Source organism: Tachysurus fulvidraco, unplaced genomic scaffold (assembly GCF_022655615.1).
Source record: "Tachysurus fulvidraco isolate hzauxx_2018 unplaced genomic scaffold, HZAU_PFXX_2.0 HiC_scaffold_51_np12, whole genome shotgun sequence".
NCBI lineage: Eukaryota > Metazoa > Chordata > Actinopteri > Siluriformes > Bagridae > Tachysurus > Tachysurus fulvidraco.
In genome coordinates this window covers 144,915-163,630 of record NW_025927271.1, presented here as the reverse complement: position 1 = coordinate 163,630, position 18,716 = coordinate 144,915, and the positions used below count along the sequence as shown (strand labels likewise).

Here is an 18,716-nt window from a genome sequence, read left to right as displayed (position 1 = left end):
GGAAGCTCAGGGGTGTTGGAGGCTGCGCACACCGTGATTGCAGTGTTGAGTTGCGAGGGCTCTGCTGTGAGCGGACAATGTTGGATGCACGCTTCGTCCCAGCTTGAGATGCACAGGTCTTTCCAGGAAATGACGGGGTTATGTAGGGGTTATGTAGCTGAAGCCAGGGGAGGGCCAGGATGAGAATGCGACACGGAGAGTGGATAAGGTGGAAACGGATGAGTTCTTGGTGGTGAGACCCACCTGCAGCTGGAGGTCCTCCATGATGCGTGTGATGCGGCCCTCATCGAGCGGCCGACCGTCTATCGCCTCCACTGCCAAGAGGGAAACACATGAGGTTACTGGTATGTTGTACGCTTGAGCAAACTCCCCTGACATGAAATTCCCTGCGGCACCGGAATCGATGAGAGCGGGCAGACAAATAATTTCCCCCCATATCTCGACTTGCACTTGAACTTGCGTGCTGCATGGCGGTTGAGGAGATCAGAACTCCCCGAAGTGTTCCGCCTGCTGGGAGGTCTGGTGGGGCAGGCAGCCAGTCGGTGTCTGGCTTTTCTGCAGTATAGGCAGAGCTGGAGACGGAAGCGTCATGCTCGTTCTTCAGACGTGAGGCATGTAAAGTCGAGCTGCAATGGTTCGGGATCCGCAGGTCGGGGTGCACGTGTGGCTTTGTGTCGGGAGGCGTACGCGGATGCTCGGCGAGTCTGCAGTAGATTGTTGATCTAGATGGAGAGATCCATAAATTCTGACAAGGTCCTCCCTTCATCCCAGCAGGTGAGCTTGGCCTGCAGATCCGAATTCAAGCCCTTGCGGTACAGCAATCTCAGGGGCCTCTCTTCCCAGCCAGCATCTGCTTTGAGGGTGAGGAAATCCAGCACGTGTAAGAAATAAAAAATCGTGTAAGAAATAAAAAATGTGTTGTGTAAAAATAAGACGATGATGTTGAAGATGTTAATGAAGAACAAGAAGTTTATTCCAGCATAGCAGTGACAAAATACATGACGTACTTTGGGTTCTTTGGAATCAATAAGAACCCCGAGCAAATCCTGCTCAAGCATTATATACAGTTTTTCCTTTTGGTAATTTAAATGAAGTACCGCTTTGAATGTGTATTGAGTGTAAGAACTGAATGTCTCCCAAATGTCTGGGCTACACCTTGTTGTCTAGCTGATGTCTTTAAATGTTAATCATGGTCACGTACACCTTGTCTTGGTATTGTTACAATTGCTAGCACCCAAGTGGTCACTTTAAATGGTAATCGCTGTCACGTAGACCCTTTGTTCGTGGTGATCCTTAATGTCCTGCTGCCGTCCCCATATTTATAATTGAATCACGTTTATACGTTTAGACTCCTAAATGTGTTAACTTATGATACTTCTTAGGAATGAGCTCTTTTAGATGTGTACCTTGGAGTGGAATTTGGGTGCGATTTCTGTAATTTCTTACAGTCCCCCTTTGATACTTTTGGCCCTGACTTCCTTAATACAGATCACACCTCCCATTTTTGGGCAGGTGCCCAGTGTTGGTGAAGCCCTGCCTTAGGTTGTTCCCCTTCGGCCCTCAGAGAATCTTACCCGTCATCGAAACTTCACCTCACGCACACTGGTTTTAGCTCCATTCCATAAGGCAACCTTATCACAGGTTTTCTTCTTAAAATTTGGTTCTATGTAAAATATTACTTGGGTTTGGAGTAGAGACATTCAAAAACCATCACAACCAACGGGAACGTCCCACATTGATCATTGAATTATCTGCAATCTGCCGTCTCAACATGGTACACATACTGCGTCGGGTTAATTCAGTTCCGTTAGAATCTTAAACAGAAATGTACAGAATAGGCTTAACAATAACTCCTTCTGCTTATGACTTAAGTAAAGTTGGCCTCATATTCACAGATTCAAGTTTCCCGAGTCAATAGCTTCTGAACTAAAGCGTGTTACTACACAAGTAACACCTCTTTTTTATCGTAGTAATGTAAAGAGGCAGCTACAACCAAATTTTTCTCAAAATCGGCTTTCCTCCACGGTGGACAAAATACACAAGTCTCTATGTGCAGATGACTGAGAAACAGATTCCAAGGGACCGTCTGCAAAGTGCAAAACCCAAAAAGCGAATACTATAAAAACAGTCAATAACTTTACTGTAGTACAGAGTACTGTCACCAAATTCAACTCACACATCACTGATGTCCTAGTTGATGTACTACAACACTTCGGGCTTACGGACTGCCTCTCGTCTTCACAGGACATAGTGGGCCGCGCCTTCGGAGTGCACCACCAGATTATCCCTGCGTTGCTCCGCAGGTATTTGTTTTGGCTTCGCCTTTGAGTTTGTATTAAACTGTTTTCACTGCTACTTCTGCTTCCGCCTCCGCTTCCGCATAACAGTAGCAGACAAAGCTCAAAGTTGTAAACACTCATCAAACTGCACTTTATGGTGATTTGGAAGAGTGGTGGAAGAGATTTAATGTGCTTCCATTTTTTTTGACTGAATCGCTTTATGACTTTCTTTACTATATTTTGCCTAAATATACTCAGTGGTGGGGGGCACGCGGTGGCTTAGTGGTTAGCACGTTCGCCTCACACCTCCAGGGTTGGGGGTTCGATTCCCACCTCCGCCTTGTGTGTGTGGAGTTTGCATGTTCTCGGGGGTTTCCTCCGGGTACTCCGGTTTCCTCCCCCGGTCCAAAGACATGCATGGTAGGTTGATTGGTATCTCTGGAAAATTGTCCGTAGTGTGTGATTGCGTGAGTGAATGAGTGTGTGTGTGCGCCCTGAGATGGGTTGGCACTCTTTGATGCCTTGATGCCCAAAGACGCCTGAGATAGGCACAGGCTCCCCGTGACCTGAGAAGTTCGGATAAGAGGTAGAAAATGAATGAATGAATGAATATACTCAGTGCTATATTTATATACATTGTTTTAAGCATAAATCTTTTGGGATCACTATTTATAACTGTATAGTTGAGCGAATAATCATGGAGAATAATGGTGTGGGCTTAAACATTTGGTGTGTGTGTGTGTGTGTGTGTGTGTGTGTGTGTGTGAGAGAGAGAGAGAGAGAGAGAGAGAGAGAGAGAGTTTTGTCAGGCAGATGGCAGCACTTTCACACACTTGATCCTCTGAGTGTGTAGTGATTGTTGAAGTGATGAGCTGGCAAATCCAGAGTGTGCATGAGTCACGTCTTTACTCACACGGTGCGGTGATAAACTCATCTCATATTACACCAAGTACGATGATTCATAATCAGCCTTTAGTATTACCATAAGAATCTCTGTACAGCAGGAAATGTGTTAAAAAGCAGAGAGTGAGTTCACAGAGCGGGTTCAAAAGTGCTTGTTTAGGCCCAGTGTGGACCTGAGGTCTGGAAAAATAAGACATTTTCAGTCTACAAATCACATTTAGGGGACATCTGGAGTGAGTAATCTGTGCACTTAAAGGAGAATTATACATCATATGAGAAGGTGATGATGCAGAGTAGAAGGTGTGTATCGCTGGAGGAACTTTTGGTCAGATAAGAAACTTCAACAAAGACACACCATGGGTTTTTGCCAATAGGTTTTTTTTCTGTGTCCATGGCTGAGGTCATCTTTTAACGGCCAAATATCATTCCACTAATCAAGAACACAAGTACCAAGAGATGAAAAAAGACATGTTGTTGATCCACAGCAAAACCTAAGGGTACATTGATTGGTGACCTGCCAACAAAAATCCCATGATTCATTGCAGCATCATCACCGTGGTGAAGCACTCAGCTCAGGCTTATAAGTGCTCTAATCTGATTGGACAGTTTTTTTGTTTTGTTTTTTACACAAACACACAGCACTCCAGCATGTCAGATTTATATGCGAATGAAAAATATTGTAAATTTCATTTGTTATTAATAATCCAGTGCATGAATTTTATGAACATTGATATTGGTTTCTATAACTATTGCCTCGAAACATTAATTACTGCTGTTTGTCTGGGAGAGAATGGAGGGCCTTAATGATGAAGAGAAGTCCTACACAACAGACTGTTTTGCATCGCTGGTCAGGAAAGACATAAACAATAAAAAACATGTATTCAGAATGAAGTGGGATATGATTTAATCTATCTAACTAATTCTTTGTGACATAACCATACATGAGGCTGGGGATCAATTTGCAGTATTTATTAAACACGCTCGTAACAGGCAGGGTCAAACAACGGCAGAGACAGTAACGTAGGCAAGGCAAAGACAGAGTCGAGAATAACAGGCAGAAAGGTCAGGGCAGGCGGCAAACAATCGGGAACAGAGGGACAGAAACAGATCAAAACACAGGCAAGCATACACGGACAGAAAACGCTTGATTGTAAGCATTGCGCAGGTCCAGCTTGTTGAAATATCGGGCCCTGCGCAGTTGTTCGAGAGCTGACAGAACAAATGGGAGTGGATAACGAAACTTAACGGTCAGTTCATTTAGAGCCCGATAATCAATGCAGGGACGGAGCCCTCCGTCCTTTTTCTTCACAAAGAAGAAGCCTGACGAAGCAGGTGATACTGAATGCCGAATAAATCCCTTCTTCAACTCCTCCTCAATGTACTTATTCATGGCCTCGGTTTCGGGTTGTGACAGCGGAAAGATCCTGCCCCTGGATGGAGTGGCGTTCGGCAGAAGCTCAATGCAGCAGTCACTGGATCGATGAGGCGGCAACTTGGTGGCTTTGACCTTGTTAAAGGCCTCCGCGATATCATGGTACTTGGCTGGCAGGCCGGGAACAGCCGGAGTGCCAGGCATGGTGATGGCTGAGTTAAGCTGGAACCGTGCTTCGGAGGGTCTGCAATGCTGAGTGCAAGTTTTGTCCCAGGAAATAATCTCACGCTCTCTCCAGGAGATGACAGGGTCGTGGCGCTGCAGCCAAGGCAGGTCCAAAATCAGGCAGGTCATCACGAGGCGCACCTGGTCATAGGGATGGCCTTAGCCTTAGCGAACTCCTCCGAGATGAAATTTCCTGCAGCGCCGGAGTCGATGAGTGCCACCAGACTCAACTCCTCCCCCTGGACCTTTAGTCGTACATCAAATTGAGCACAATTCTGCGATCGGGGAGTGAACACGTTCAAACTCACCAGGTTGTCTCGGCTACTGTGTGGTCTGGTGGGGCAGGCTGGTAGCAGACCTCCCACAGCATAGACAGTTGCTGACGGACGCTGCGCGCTCTATCCTCAGGCGTCGCTCCGAGCTGCGTGGATGTGGAATTCTCGTATGACCGGATGCGTGAGGGCGGTCGTCGGGCTCTCATCAGATTGTCCACCTGGATGGACAGCTCCACAAAAGCCGATAAATCTCTCCCTTCATCGCGGCGAGAGTACGAAACTCGAGAGTAATCCGAGGCAGTACGGTCTTCTTGAGCCAGGTTCAGTAGGCGCTCCTCTGCACTCTCTCCTCCCACGGGATGCTCGAACACGCTGCGGAACTGAGTCAGGAAGTGCTGGAAGGAGGGGAGCATGGTGCCATCCTCTCCCCCTATCGCGGTGGCCCACTCTAGCGCTCTCCCTGTGAGAAGGGTGCAGACAAATGCGGTGCGGCTGGCATCAGTGGGGTAGAGGAAAGGTTGCTGCGTCACAAAGAGTGAGCACTGCATCAGGAAGCCCCGACATTGCGCTGGGTTGCCGTTGAACTTCTCCGGGAAAGCCAGCCGTGGATTAGCGGCCGTGAGAGCGGTGGACGAGGGAGCCAGTGAAATCGCCGGAGGTGTTGTCTCGTGTGCCGCTGGACTGGTCTGGCAGTTCTGCAGTGCGGCGACGAGTTCAATAGTGAGTGAGGTAAGGGACTTAAGCTGCTCGTAGTGGTCCGCGAGTTGTTGTGCTTGAGCGGAGAGTTCCATGGAGAGCTTGGAAATTACTGCTGGATCATGGTGTGGCGAAGTCTTCTGTAATGATGCGACGTGAGGCTGAGGATCCATTTGCAGTATTTATTAAACACACTCGTAACAGGCAGGGTCAAACAACGGCAGAGACAGTAATGTAGGCAAGGCAAAGACAGAGCCGAGAATAACAGGCAGAAAGGTCAAGGCAGGTGGCAAACAATCGGGAACAGAGGTACAGAAACAGATCAAAACATAGCCAAGCATACACGGACAGAAAACGCTCAGAATGACAGGCCGAAACAAGTTGAGACTTCGCGCCGAGGTCAAGTTCAAGTTCCTTTAAATAGGAAGTGTGTAACTGGAACCAGGTGGCGGCGTAATCAGTCCCAGGTGTTTGTGGGAAGTGTAGTGCGGAAGTGGATTAGTACTCCGGTGAACATTCCATCTGGTGGCGCTCGGGAGATGCGGCAGGTGCAGTATTTATGACATAAAGTCAGCCTTGTGTTGTGTTACTTCAGTTTTATTTTAATGTCTCCTGTTACTATTAACATAGGTTGTTCACACAGTGTGTCTTCAATTATATTACTCTGGTGTCTGAACTCTGGTGTTCTGAGGTGAAGCTTCGGATCATCCTCAAATCGACTCTAGGTGACTACCCCAGAGTACTTTTTTAGAGAAGATGAACAGATGGAAATTTAAAGTAATGAAATGAACAATATAACAAATCAGTTTTTCCCCAGACTTGTACAATTTTATTAAATTTCTTTATTCAAAGCAACTTAAGGTTACATCTAGCTTCAGCTAACATAATCTGGACACACTTCATTCATAAAATACACATGTTCATCCCTACAGAACAATTTAAAAGATTTCCACAGGCAGAAGGAAAAAATCCACACACATGATCCAAGTATGAAAAATGAAAAAATAAACTATAGATAAACTTAACGTTTGCTGTTTTACAATATCAAATATTTATAGTCAACAACCAAGAACTTTCCTGCATTCATAAAAACAAGTGTTTGCAGACTCAAATGTTAGTGAAAAATCTTTTACTTTTCACAGATGAACTTTTTGATTGTACTACAAGAAGCATCAAACCATGTATGTATGTTACCATTTGCATTCCCCAGAGCAGCACAATTCTCTCCAGAAGGGTCCATCTTTTTCCAGTTATCTGGCTCCCTTGCTCCCCCTTGGGATCTAAACCAGAACCTACATAGAATTAAATTTGTGATTAGTTACTTTCTTAAACAATTATTTAATTTCATGCAAAAAAACAAAAACAAAAAATAAACCTAGACCTAAAAACAGAACAGTAAAATGAGTTTATAGACTGTGTGAGTGATCACTGTCCTTACGTTACACCTGTCTCCTTTAAAGGCTTGTTGTTCACCCACATCCACTGTCCTTCAGTCTCCAAGTCATTCAAACCAATCCAGTGTGTTTCTCCAATTTGTGAAACTACAAAATTCTAATATAGATCATAAATCATAATAAATGTAATCAATTCAAGTGAAATAGAGACCAAAATGTCATTTTATCTGAAAAACTGGAAAGAAAAGAAGCTCTACACTTCAAACCTGTTCAGTTTGGCTGGTTATAATCACCAGGTGGCCTCCTTTCTCCACACAGTAATCTCTACTCTTTGTCCAGTTCAGTTTATTAGTGGAGAAGTAGTAACACTTTAAACCAAGAGACTTCCATCCTTTCTCACATTGTCCATTGTTTTTATTTGCTGTTTGTCAAGACAAGATTAAAATCAGACTTTGGGTAATATATTTGCGTACTCTATATTGCATGACTTTGCTTGTTTGTATAATCATATACAGTAGCTATAACATTATCATAACATTATATTAGTAATAATAATGATGCATTTATATGTATTGCTATAATAAAATTCTGATGCAACAAATTAATATGCTACAAATAATTGAAATGTGCAATTTAAGACGAAAGTAAAGCCAATTAAAAAATGTGTCCCAAAATATGAAACATACTTTCTCAAATTACCATGAAAATACAGTATAGTCAAATATCTATCTATCTATCTATCTATCTATCTATCTATCTATCTATCTATCTGTCTGTCTGTCTGTCTGTCTGTCTGTCTGTCTGTCTGTCTGTCTGTCTGTCTAGCTATCTGTGCCATAAATTTTGTGAATTCTGCCTTAACATGCAAATGAACTTCAATGACATCCCCTTTATCTGTTGTGTTTAATTTGGAGTTGTCCCACCCTTTGAAGCTCTAATAGCATCAACACTTATGGGAAGGCTTTCCACAAGGTTTTTGTTTGTGTTTATAAGAGTGTTGACCATTCCTCTAGAAGTGCATTGGTGAGGTCAGACACTGATGTTGGACGAGAAGTCTTGGCTTGCAGTCTCCACACTAATTCTGTCAGGACTCAGCCTGGACTTTGGCCATGTGCTTCTGTTTATGTTCTGTGTTACGTGTCTCCGCCACCCATGTCTCATCCTCCCCGCATGAGTACACCTGTACATCATGTGTTTAACCTTTATTAGTATTTAGTCAAGCCGCATTGCCTTGAGCACACGGAGTCCATGTTGTCGTCGTCTGTCTTTCTATGTCGTCTTGTGTCCTAGTCTGTGTCCTTGTTTTATGTTTTTATTTAATAAACCCTGTAAATTTTTACGCTTTCCTGCATTTGGGTCTGTTTTTATCAGCGCGTTGCTGACATATTCATCCTAAAGGTGTTCTGTTGGGTTGAGACCTGGACTCTGTTCAGGCCAGTCAAGTTCCTCTACACCAAACTCACTCATCCATGTCATGTTGGAACAGAAAGGGGCCATCTACAAACTCTTCCCACAAAGTTGGAAGCAGGAAATTATCCAGAATGTCTTGTTGAAGCATTAAGAGTTCCTTTCACTGGAACTAAGGCGACAAGCACAACCCCTATAAAACAACCCCACACCATAATCCTCTCTACCAAACTTTACACTTGGCACAATGCAGTCAGTTAAGTACGATTCTCCTGGCAACCGTTAAGCCCAGACTCATCCATCAGATTTCCAGGCAGAGAAGTGTGATTTGTCACTCCAGAGAAAATGTCCTTACTGCATCCGACGCTTTGCATTGCACTTGGTGATGTAAAGCATGGTTGCAGCTGCTCAGACATGAAAAGCCATTCCATGAAGCACTCTACACAATGTTGTTGAGCTAATCTGAAGGCCACACAAAGACTGGAGGTCCGTAGCTATGGACTCTGCAGAAAGTTGGTGAGTTCTGCGTACTGTGCACCTCAGCATGTGCTGAACCTGCCTTGTGTTTAACATGGTCTCCACTTTGTGGCTTAGTAGCTGTTATTCCCAGCTATCTACAGTATCTACCCACAGTGATGAGAGAATCTTACCACTGCATGCAGTGAGTTTTTCCTGAACTTGCAGATGCTTCACCTTCAGTGCTTCATACAGTTTTTCTATCTCTAATAAACCAAAATAAATAAATAAATAAATAAATATTAATACGAAAGGGGGCAGTTAATAGAATTACTATTAGAAGAGAGTTGAGTTTTTAATCAACATATACACTGCAGCTACAGCAAACTATTAAAGGAAACAGGAAGCTCTTATAAACACTTACCCTTGGCTTCATGTTCCTGCATCATCAGTGTTTCAGTAACATTAGAATACTGCTCACTTAATATCTCATATGAAACCACTTTATTGTGATCTGTTGAAGAAAAATACTCTGGGTTAAATTAATTCACAAAGCAATAAAAACTAAATGTATAATTAATTAAGTAAAGAAATGTAAGTTTTTCATGCTAGGATGAATTCATCTCACTTGATGGATCAAAGGAGACACTTTATTATGATTTGATGATTGAGAACAAAGATAAGGCTGATAAGCACAACTTAACACTTACAAAGGATCCCTACAACACAGAGTGTTAATAAAACACCAAGTATTAGGAGGAGACCAAAAGCATATCTGAAGATCCTTCCTGGTTTCTTCTTGTCTTTCAGCTCATTGCGGTCAGAGATATCTGAGAGAAAAGAGTTCGTTATTTCATACATCTTTGTTTTAGAGTCAGATCTAGACCCACTGTATTATGTTGTTACTGTTGCTTTTTCCATTATTAGTTTGATAAAATATAGATAAATATTAGACTAGATATTTTTAATAGGTTACATTAGATTTGACCCATTATAAATATTTATATGTAATATTTGTATAAAAATTTTGCATCCCGAAATCCTGGTTACTTGTTACCTGGTTACTAGTGTTATGTGTGACATAACACTAGTCTGAATTGTTTGTTTTTTTTTTATGTTGTTGTAGTCGTCATTCACTAACCTCACTATTTCTCAGTATCAGTATTTAATCACCAGACAAACACATACCTGAATTTTTCAGCTCTGCATGATAATCTTCTGTATTCACATAAATATCATCCTCTGTGTCTGATAACGAGCAGACACAATAATATTGTCATTTACAACACTTCATGTAAACGATACCAAACATAACCATCAAACATTTATTTAAATATTTTTACATGTATAAACATTTCAGATATCTACCTGTTGGAGAGTGATAGTTTTCACTACTGTCCATTTTGCAGAGATCAAAACTTATATCTTCATAGATATGGAATAAAAACACTGTCAATAATAATCGTACGTAATTCAAAGCATTTGTGAGTATATTTTAATTTTGCGGAGTTGGATCCCAAAATTTTTACGGCCACGACAGTTTACAGATACAAGATTTTGTGTATTTGTTCAAATATAATTCCAAAATGTACGACTATGACAGTTTATACGCACAACGCTTGTTTTCACAACACCTCTTTTTCACACACGAAAACGGTCTGCGAAACAACTGTCAAAAATACGTCATCACCTTCACAGGCATTACTATCCGAGGGAAGATGAATCGATTCCACGAAATGCGCATGCGCCCCGCCCTCTTTTAAACCACTGGCGAAATGGCGGATCAGCAGCCAAGCGCTCACTCATCGTCAGTGTTGTATAAAGTATTAGAAAACAATACTTGAGTAAAAGTACAAGTATCATACTAGAAAAAGACTTTGTTAGAAGTGAAAGTCACCTTTTAGAATACTACTCAAGTAAAAATTTTAATGTACTTAAGTATTTGAAGTAAAAGTAAAAAGTAAAATTTCAGTGATTTTCGGTAGGCATAAGATCAGGGGCAGTTCTAGGGTTTCATCTTTAGGGGTTTTAGCCCTCAGTGAGAATTTAAAACAAGAAGAGTTTTATATTATATATTATATGACTACATAGTAAGCCAAAAGTTATGGTGTTATTAAATGGCAAAAGTGGACACCAAAATGTTATGCATGATGTAATGATGCCAGTCTTGAATCAGATCAGTTCATGTATGTGTGTATTCTCTACAGTGTGTCCAATGAATGCAGTCATTAATAAACAAATATTCACAAAGAATATTTAATGTTCAATAAAAAATCAATAAATGTTATTTTTATTTAGTATTGTATGGATTGGTTGCATTAATATTTTGTTTGTGCTACAACTCTGGTAATAAGAATAGTGAAATTTCACTGCTTTTGGTTGCTGTATTTGCAGCTTTTCGATTAACGTTATAGATAAACGCCTCCAGCTCTGACTGCGCGTGCACTCTGCGTGTACCTGTGCTTCTCCATACAGCGTGCGGAGCATAATGCAATCTAGGAGCAGTGATTCACCAAACCTCCCTTATTGCAGTCACACATTTCTTCTGATTCTATTTTGTAGTAACGAAGATGCTTAGTGGAAATATAATGGAGTAAAAGTATACATTTTATCTAGGAAATGTAGTGGAGTAAAAGTGAAAGTTGACATAAATTCAAATAGCGAAGTAAAGTACAGATACGCGACATTTCTACTTAAGTACAGTAACGAAGTGTTTTTACTCCGTTACATTACAACACTGCTCATCGTCTCAGGTAAGTTGGTTTTTCCTTCCAAATTCGGACATGTTTAAGGGTTAGTTATCACTAATAACAGAGAGGAGTAATATTACAGAGATAGGTTAACTATAGTAAGTAAGATTAGCTCTCAGAGTAAGGTTACATTAGGTGCTTAAAGAATACAGCTGTTTAGGAGGTCATCACTGCAGTCTGTAGCGTGATGAGATAGGCCTACATAAAAGAATTAGCAATTTTAAGTGTTAACTTACTAACAGCTGTGTACATGCACTGGAATACACACGTCATGCAATATGTGTTCACTGCTTAAGTGTTAAAGTCATATTTTATTGTTTATCAGGTTCCATTAGGTGACATCTTGCACTCAGCCCTGAATCTGGTGTCGATGTTGACCAACACCTTAAGTGTTGGACAACAGAAAATGGCGAACCACTCCAATATCAGTGGACACAAGTAAGAAGGTCCAAGTCAAATGGGTCAGTGCAGAAAGAAATGGCTAGGTGTGAGGTGTGTGTGTCTTTTATGTAGGCCTATCTCATCACGCTACAGACTGCAGTGATGACCTCCTAAACAGCTGTATTCTTTAAGCACCTAATGTAACCTTACTCTGAGAGCTAATCTTACTTATTATAGTTAACCTATATCTGTAATATTACTCCTCGCTGTTATTAGTGATAACTAACCCTTAAAAATGTCCAAATTTGGAAGGAAAATTTTTTTTACCCGAGACGATGAGTGAGCGCTTGGCTGCTAATCCGCCATTTCGGCGCCGGTGGTTTAAAGGAGTGCGGGGCGCATGCGCATTTCGTGGAATCGATTCATCTTCCCTCGGATAGTAATGCCTCTGAACGTGATGACGTATTTTTGACAGTTGTTTCGCAGACCGTTTTTCGTGTGTGAAAAAGAGGTGTTGTGAAAACAAGCGTTGTGTGTGTAAACTGTCATAGTCGTACATTTTGGAGTTGTATTTGAACAAACACACAAAATCTCGTATCTGTAACCTGTCGTGGCCGTAAATTTTGGGATCCAACTCTGCAAAATTAAAATTTACACACAAATGCTTTGAATTACGTACGATTATTATTGACAGTGTTTTTATTCCATACATAGACAGCTTGCATTTCTGAACCTCGCTATTGCTTCACAACACATGAAATGAGTGACTTCTGCTTGATAGTGTGATCTCAGGTTAAGCCTCTTGGTCTCAGCCTCAGTTCACACTAGCAAGCAGAATTAATTTGTGTTATTGTCTTCTTCCTGAACTTGCTGATGTTTTACCTCCAGTTATTCATACAGTGTTTCATCTCTATGGCAAAAGATAATCATTTCTGATAAAAGGGTTAATATGACAATAAACCAGGAAAAACTTATTCACGCAAACGTCAAATCTTGTTTTCCTGGTGTTACTCCTCAACAGAGACACCAAGTGAACAGGAAAAGACCACTTTACAGACCCTCTAATTTTATTCCATCCTGTAAGTTTTATTTTTCATTCTGCACCTTTTTATATGTACAAACAAAACTGCATGAAAAGGTTATATTAAGCTTATTGTTAAGCTTTAAAAACTATAATGCATTTACAAACAAGGAAATAAGCAAACACAGTATTATACTGAATCAATAGTAAACTTAAATATATCATATACTGTACAATATGATGTGTGTGATTATTAAAGAAGTTGATAAGCTTAATACAGGGCTCTCAAGAGTCACACATTGAGAGTGACAGTCATGCATTTCGATCTTTTGATACGCTCTCTCCCCGCCACACATTGTATTTCTCATGCAGAAAAACTTTTTGACTATTTATCATATATTTAATATGCCGCAGTGCCCAAAATGTATCTGTCCGCACCGCTGTTTCTATGGAACCGGGCAGGAACCAAGCGCGTGTCCCCTGGAGTTCTTAGTCGAGCCTGACACTTATCAGACAATCAAAAAAAAGAGGCTACACAATAGGCAATCAGAAAATAGCACTATTGTATCTGGGTAAGATTTAATGCAACAACCATTGAAAAAAGCATATTCATTAGAGAGGGTATTTTCGATGGTCGGTTTGAACAAAACCTCAACACGAAACAGCTTGTCTCTGGACGGGACATTCACTGGACATTCCCTAAAAATGTCTGGGCCGAACTGTTTTAAATCGGAGCAACATTACAAATGATAAAGGAGTCCAAAAAGGCAATAAACACCACCAGTCATAATCTCTCTCTCTATCTCTATCTCTCTCTCACACACACACACTCACACACACACACACACTGAAATTAATAAATCCTGTAAGGTTAGCTCATGTTAGTTAGATAGTTTTTAATTAGAAGTAAGATTGTTTGCATGTATAAGTAGGCGTATGCCAAAATACACTCTGAAATCCTGTCAGGTTAACTCATGCTAGTTAGCTAATTTGTGTTAGCAGTAAGAATTTATGGTGGGTATATACAGTATATATATATATATATGTGTGTGTGTGTGTGTGAATTAGCTAAAAAGTGTTTGTATGGAGACATTTGGGACATGATGAAGACCAACAGCTGGCTGCTGAAGCAAACAGGAAAACCTCAGAATCCTCTTACCAATGGCTTTGTGGCTTTGTGTTTTAGCCCCATCAGTTCGGCTGTAGTGTTCTCGTGTCCTTCACTTAACATCTCAGTGGAAACAACTTTATTGTGATCTGTTGAATAAGAACACCAGGGCTAAACTCAGACATAGATGAATGAAAACGTTTCTAGGGGCCAAGCACCAAAGGTACATAAACATTCTATTGTAATGTGTTGTATGTGTCTAGTATAAATGGCTGGTAAATAGAATCCTTCTAATTTAACCATCAAACTATTTTATTTATTGTAATTTGTTGAATGAGAACAACAGATTAAAGTGCTATTTAATACTCACACAAGATCCCTACAGCACAGAGTGATGCTAAAGCTCCAAGCAGCAGAAGACCAAGAGCAGACATGATGTTGTTGTAACTAGATGAAGCTAAATATTAAACATGTTTTAGTTAATAAATAATACAAGTAGAAGTTGGATAATCAGTATAATGAGTAGAAACACATACCTGTGCGTTGTTTAGTATTCAGATGTGGCTGTGTGTGTTCACATTGTCATCATCCACTGTTTGTGATCCTAACAATTAATAATCCTTATAATTTATGATGCCTGATCATATATATTTTCAACATCTAAAATATTTATTTAAAAATATAACAGTTTCAGATGTCTACCTGTTGGATAATTAACTTTTTCCCCGTTTTCCTAACCCGTGTGTCATGTTTCATATATGCTTAATGTCTCCAGGAAATGTTGTAGGTGAATCTTTTTAAAAATGTACTATTTCAGCCTTGGACCATTTTGAAGTCACACCATTGTACAGTTGTGTACATACATTTGCCTGTTTTACAATATACCAAGACTTTTTTTTTCTGGAAACCTTTTATGTGTCTGACTTCCATGGTCCGATTATGAAGATATCATAAGGAAGAAAGAAATTAAACAGCTCTTGTTGTTGGAGAACTGATGACTGTCCTTCTGGCAGGTTCTCCCACATTAATACAAGTATAATGATAAAAGAAAGAAGTAGTAGCGTTTTCCGTCCTGTGTATTTACATAAACATCGTCCTCTCTGTGTGTGATTATGAGCATTTACATGGTGCTCATCATTTACAGCACTTGTTCAGATTTCTGCCTGTTGGAGAAGGACATTTTTAACTACTACAGTATCTATTTTGCCATTTTTGTAGATTCAATTGAATTTTTTGTTGTCATTCACTAACCTCATTAGTTCTCAGTATCAGTATTTAATCACCAAACAAGCACATACAGTACCTGAGTTTTTCAGCTCTAGTGTGATCTCAGGATAAGCATCTCGGGTTCAGCCTCAGTTCAAACTAGCAAGCTGAATTCATTTCTTCTTCTTGAATCTGCTGATGCTTCACCTTCAGTTCTTCATACAGTTTTTCTATCTCTATGTCAAATGTGAATAATTTCTGATACAAAATGGTTAATAGATGTTGATGAAAATAAACCAGAAAATATAAGAGGAATATTAAAAAATAAGAAACGCAAAACTCAACAACTGAGTTTTTTTCTCACATATACAGTAACTGCTAACTAATAAAGTAAACAGGAAGCTCTTAAAACCACACATAACCCTTGGCTTTGTGTTCTGGGGTCATCAACATTGCAGTAACATTAGCATACTGCTCACCTAGAACACCGTATTGTATTTTTCTGAGATAACTTTACAAAGAAAAATACATCAACAAGGGAATAATTTTAAATGATGTAGAAATACTTTGTAGAGGTTAAAATAAATAAAGACTACTTTACAGACCATGTACATTTTAGTTAACTTATACTTTCTGTGAAAATATGAATGATGAAAATATTAAATATGAAATATGAATATGTGTACAGAACACTAAGTCACTGTACATTTGTTGTGCTACATTCGCTGCAATGACTTTTTTTTGCAACAGCTTTAACTGAATGACCAAGAATGGGGAAAAGAATGCAATATTTATATGTAGACTGAAAGGCATCCTTCAATCTCTCTCTCTCTCTCTCTCTCTCTCTCTCTCTCTCTCTCTCACACACACACACACACACACACACACACACACACACACACACACACACACACACACACACACACACACACACACACACACATGTACCTCAGGTTTGTTTAGCCCTGCATGTATCAATGGCTTTTGCAAGCATCAAATCAGAGATGGAGAGCAGACATTCATGAAGCCCTGTGTCAGATACAATGTGCAGTTACAGAAAATAAAAAGAGCAAAAATCCATATGTTTTATTATCCATCCTTTGTTACCCTCCTAAACACAATATGACTAACCTGGAACTGGAATGCTGACATAGTGCAAGTCATCATCTTGTAAAAACAAAAACAAAACCATACATCATGTTTTTAAGATCTATATTTTTATTAATTCTTATTGCTTTCTAAATGTTATTCAAAGCAACTTAACATTACAAAGTACATAGTAAATGTATTTGTGGCTGACTTTCCACTAAAGTGAATCGTGTCTGGGGAGTGAGCTATTAATTGACGCGTGTCAATAAAGGCAAATGTTCTTTATATGCTGTTGAGTGTCTTTTACTGGAACAAGCATATCATACAGTCACCATAGTTCCATTGTTCATTCATCCACAGTTCATAGTCCACGCCAATCCTGAACATATCACATGTGTAGCTAAACAACTAAAAAAAATTCCAAAATGATGAAAGTATATGCTCAAACACGATATATCTCACATATTCGTGATAAAGATCCAGTTCGCGGTCATATTTCATGGTCAAAAAACTGTGAGCTTCCCCCGTACACACAAAAAACCCTCCCTCTGGCCCAGGTGCACTCATTTATTCATTTAACTGGTTTAACATTGTATGTTCATATAAGGATCCTACAAATGTTCATAGATACTGTATGAAAATCTATAGATCGTTATATTATGTTGAGATGCTAGTAAAGGAGCGAACTGTTTATCCAGACAGCAATAACACCTTAATTAGTAAACTGGAATTCATTACGTCTCACTAGCTTGAGTAATCAATGAGTTGGCATTTTTTTCACCATAAAATATGAAGACATACGTGTAAAGTTTGCTATACAATATCTATGACAACTATACGGTAAAATAAACCTTTAATACAAACTATAGCTAAACTTAAAGTTAGCTGTTTTAGAATATCAAATATTCATATTCAACAACCAAGAATTGTCCTCTGTTGAAAAAAAACAACCCCACACCATAATCCCCTCTACCAAACTTTATACTTGGCACAATGCAGTCAGATAAGTACCGTTCTCCTGGCAACTGGAAACAGCAACAAATCAACGATCCGATCTCCCCTTCAGCCACAGCTCACAACCTTGGGGTAACCATGGACAATCAACAGTCCTTTTCCTCTCATGTTGCTAATGTGACTCGCTCATGTCGGTTTCTTCTCTACAACATTAGAAGGATTCGGCCATTTTTGTCCTCACAGACTGCCCAGGTACTTGTTCAGTCTCTTGTCATTTCTAGACTGGATTACTGCAATGCACTGCTGGCAGGTCTACCTATGAACGCAATCCGTCCTCTGCAAATGATCCAAAATGCAGCTGCCCGGCTTGTTTTCAACCTGCCAAAGTTCTCGCATACCACCCCGCTGCTGCGATCCCTCCACTGGCTTCCGGTAGCTGCACGCATCCGGTTCAAAACACTGATGCTGGCCTACAAAGCCAAAAATGGACCAGCTCCCTCTTACCTCAAAGCCCTCACCATTCCTCACACTGCACCCCGCAACCTCCGATCTACCAGCACTGCTCGACTGGTTCCACCATCTTACTCAGGGTAAGAGGCAAGTATACTACAAGACTCTTCTCTGTACTGGCACCAAGGTGGTGGAATGAACTTCCCCTAGAGGTCCGGACAGCGTCACTGGCTATTTTCAAGCGGCGGTTGAAGACCTACTTATTCAGGAAACACTTCAACTAGCACTTCTTTCCTTATCTTTTGCATTTAAAAAAAAAAAAAAAAAAAAAAACCTTTGACACTTTTTCATTGTAACTTTGAGCAAATGTTTTAAACTCATGGTATCTTAAGTATGTAACCTAGTGAACCAGCATTAATGTATTCAGTGTTAGAGATTTAAGCACTTATGTACGTCGCTCTGGATAAGGGCGTCTGCCAAATGCTGTAAATGTAAATGTAGTTAAGCCCAGACTCATCCATCAGATTTCCAGGTAGAGAAGAGTGATTTGTCACTCCAGAGAACATGTCTCCACTGCATCCGACGCTTTGCATTGCACTTGGTGATGTAAAGCATGGTTGCAGCTGCTCAGACATGAAAACCCATTCCATGAAGCACTCTACACAATGTTGTTGAGCTAATCTGAAGGCCACACAAAGACTGGAGGTCTGTAGCTATGGATTCTGCAGAAAGTTGGTGAGTTATGCATAC

At 40.3% G+C, this 18,716-nt stretch overlaps 1 protein-coding gene and 1 long non-coding RNA gene across 4 annotated transcripts in view; both read right to left on the bottom strand.

Moving 5' to 3' along the window:
- LOC113662805 (C-type lectin domain family 6 member A-like) overlaps positions 1–10,562 on the bottom strand; it is a 229,774-nt gene extending 219,212 nt beyond the window's left edge. The window contains exons 1-8 of one of the 2 annotated variants that reach the window (XM_047809822.1): positions 10,376–10,562; positions 10,196–10,255; positions 9,718–9,837; positions 9,432–9,521; positions 9,202–9,273; positions 7,411–7,565; positions 7,189–7,301; positions 6,865–7,042 (exon numbers count right to left, since the gene is read on the bottom strand). In XM_047809822.1, coding sequence (XP_047665778.1) covers positions 6,880–7,042; positions 7,189–7,301; positions 7,411–7,565; positions 9,202–9,273; positions 9,432–9,521; positions 9,718–9,837; positions 10,196–10,255; positions 10,376–10,409 — 807 coding nt within the window. In that variant the 5' untranslated portion in view covers positions 10,410–10,562 and the 3' untranslated portion in view covers positions 6,865–6,879. Of the gene's footprint in view, positions 1–6,864; positions 7,043–7,188; positions 7,302–7,410; positions 7,566–9,201; positions 9,274–9,431; positions 9,522–9,717; positions 9,838–10,195; positions 10,256–10,375 lie in introns of those variants that run through there. The other variant, XM_047809821.1, reaches the window with a different exon arrangement.
- A 3,759-nt stretch (positions 10,563–14,321) lies between these two features.
- Positions 14,322–15,706, bottom strand: LOC125140674. 2 transcript variants are annotated; one of them, XR_007139882.1, is made up of 3 exons: positions 15,571–15,701; positions 14,638–14,871; positions 14,322–14,416 (listed from the first exon to the last, which is right to left on the bottom strand). It is a non-coding gene; the product is annotated as an uncharacterized LOC125140674 (long non-coding RNA). The 2 variants fall into 2 exon arrangements; XR_007139881.1 differs by having other exon boundaries at positions 14,638–15,706.
- Positions 15,707–18,716: the final 3,010 nt, after the last annotated feature.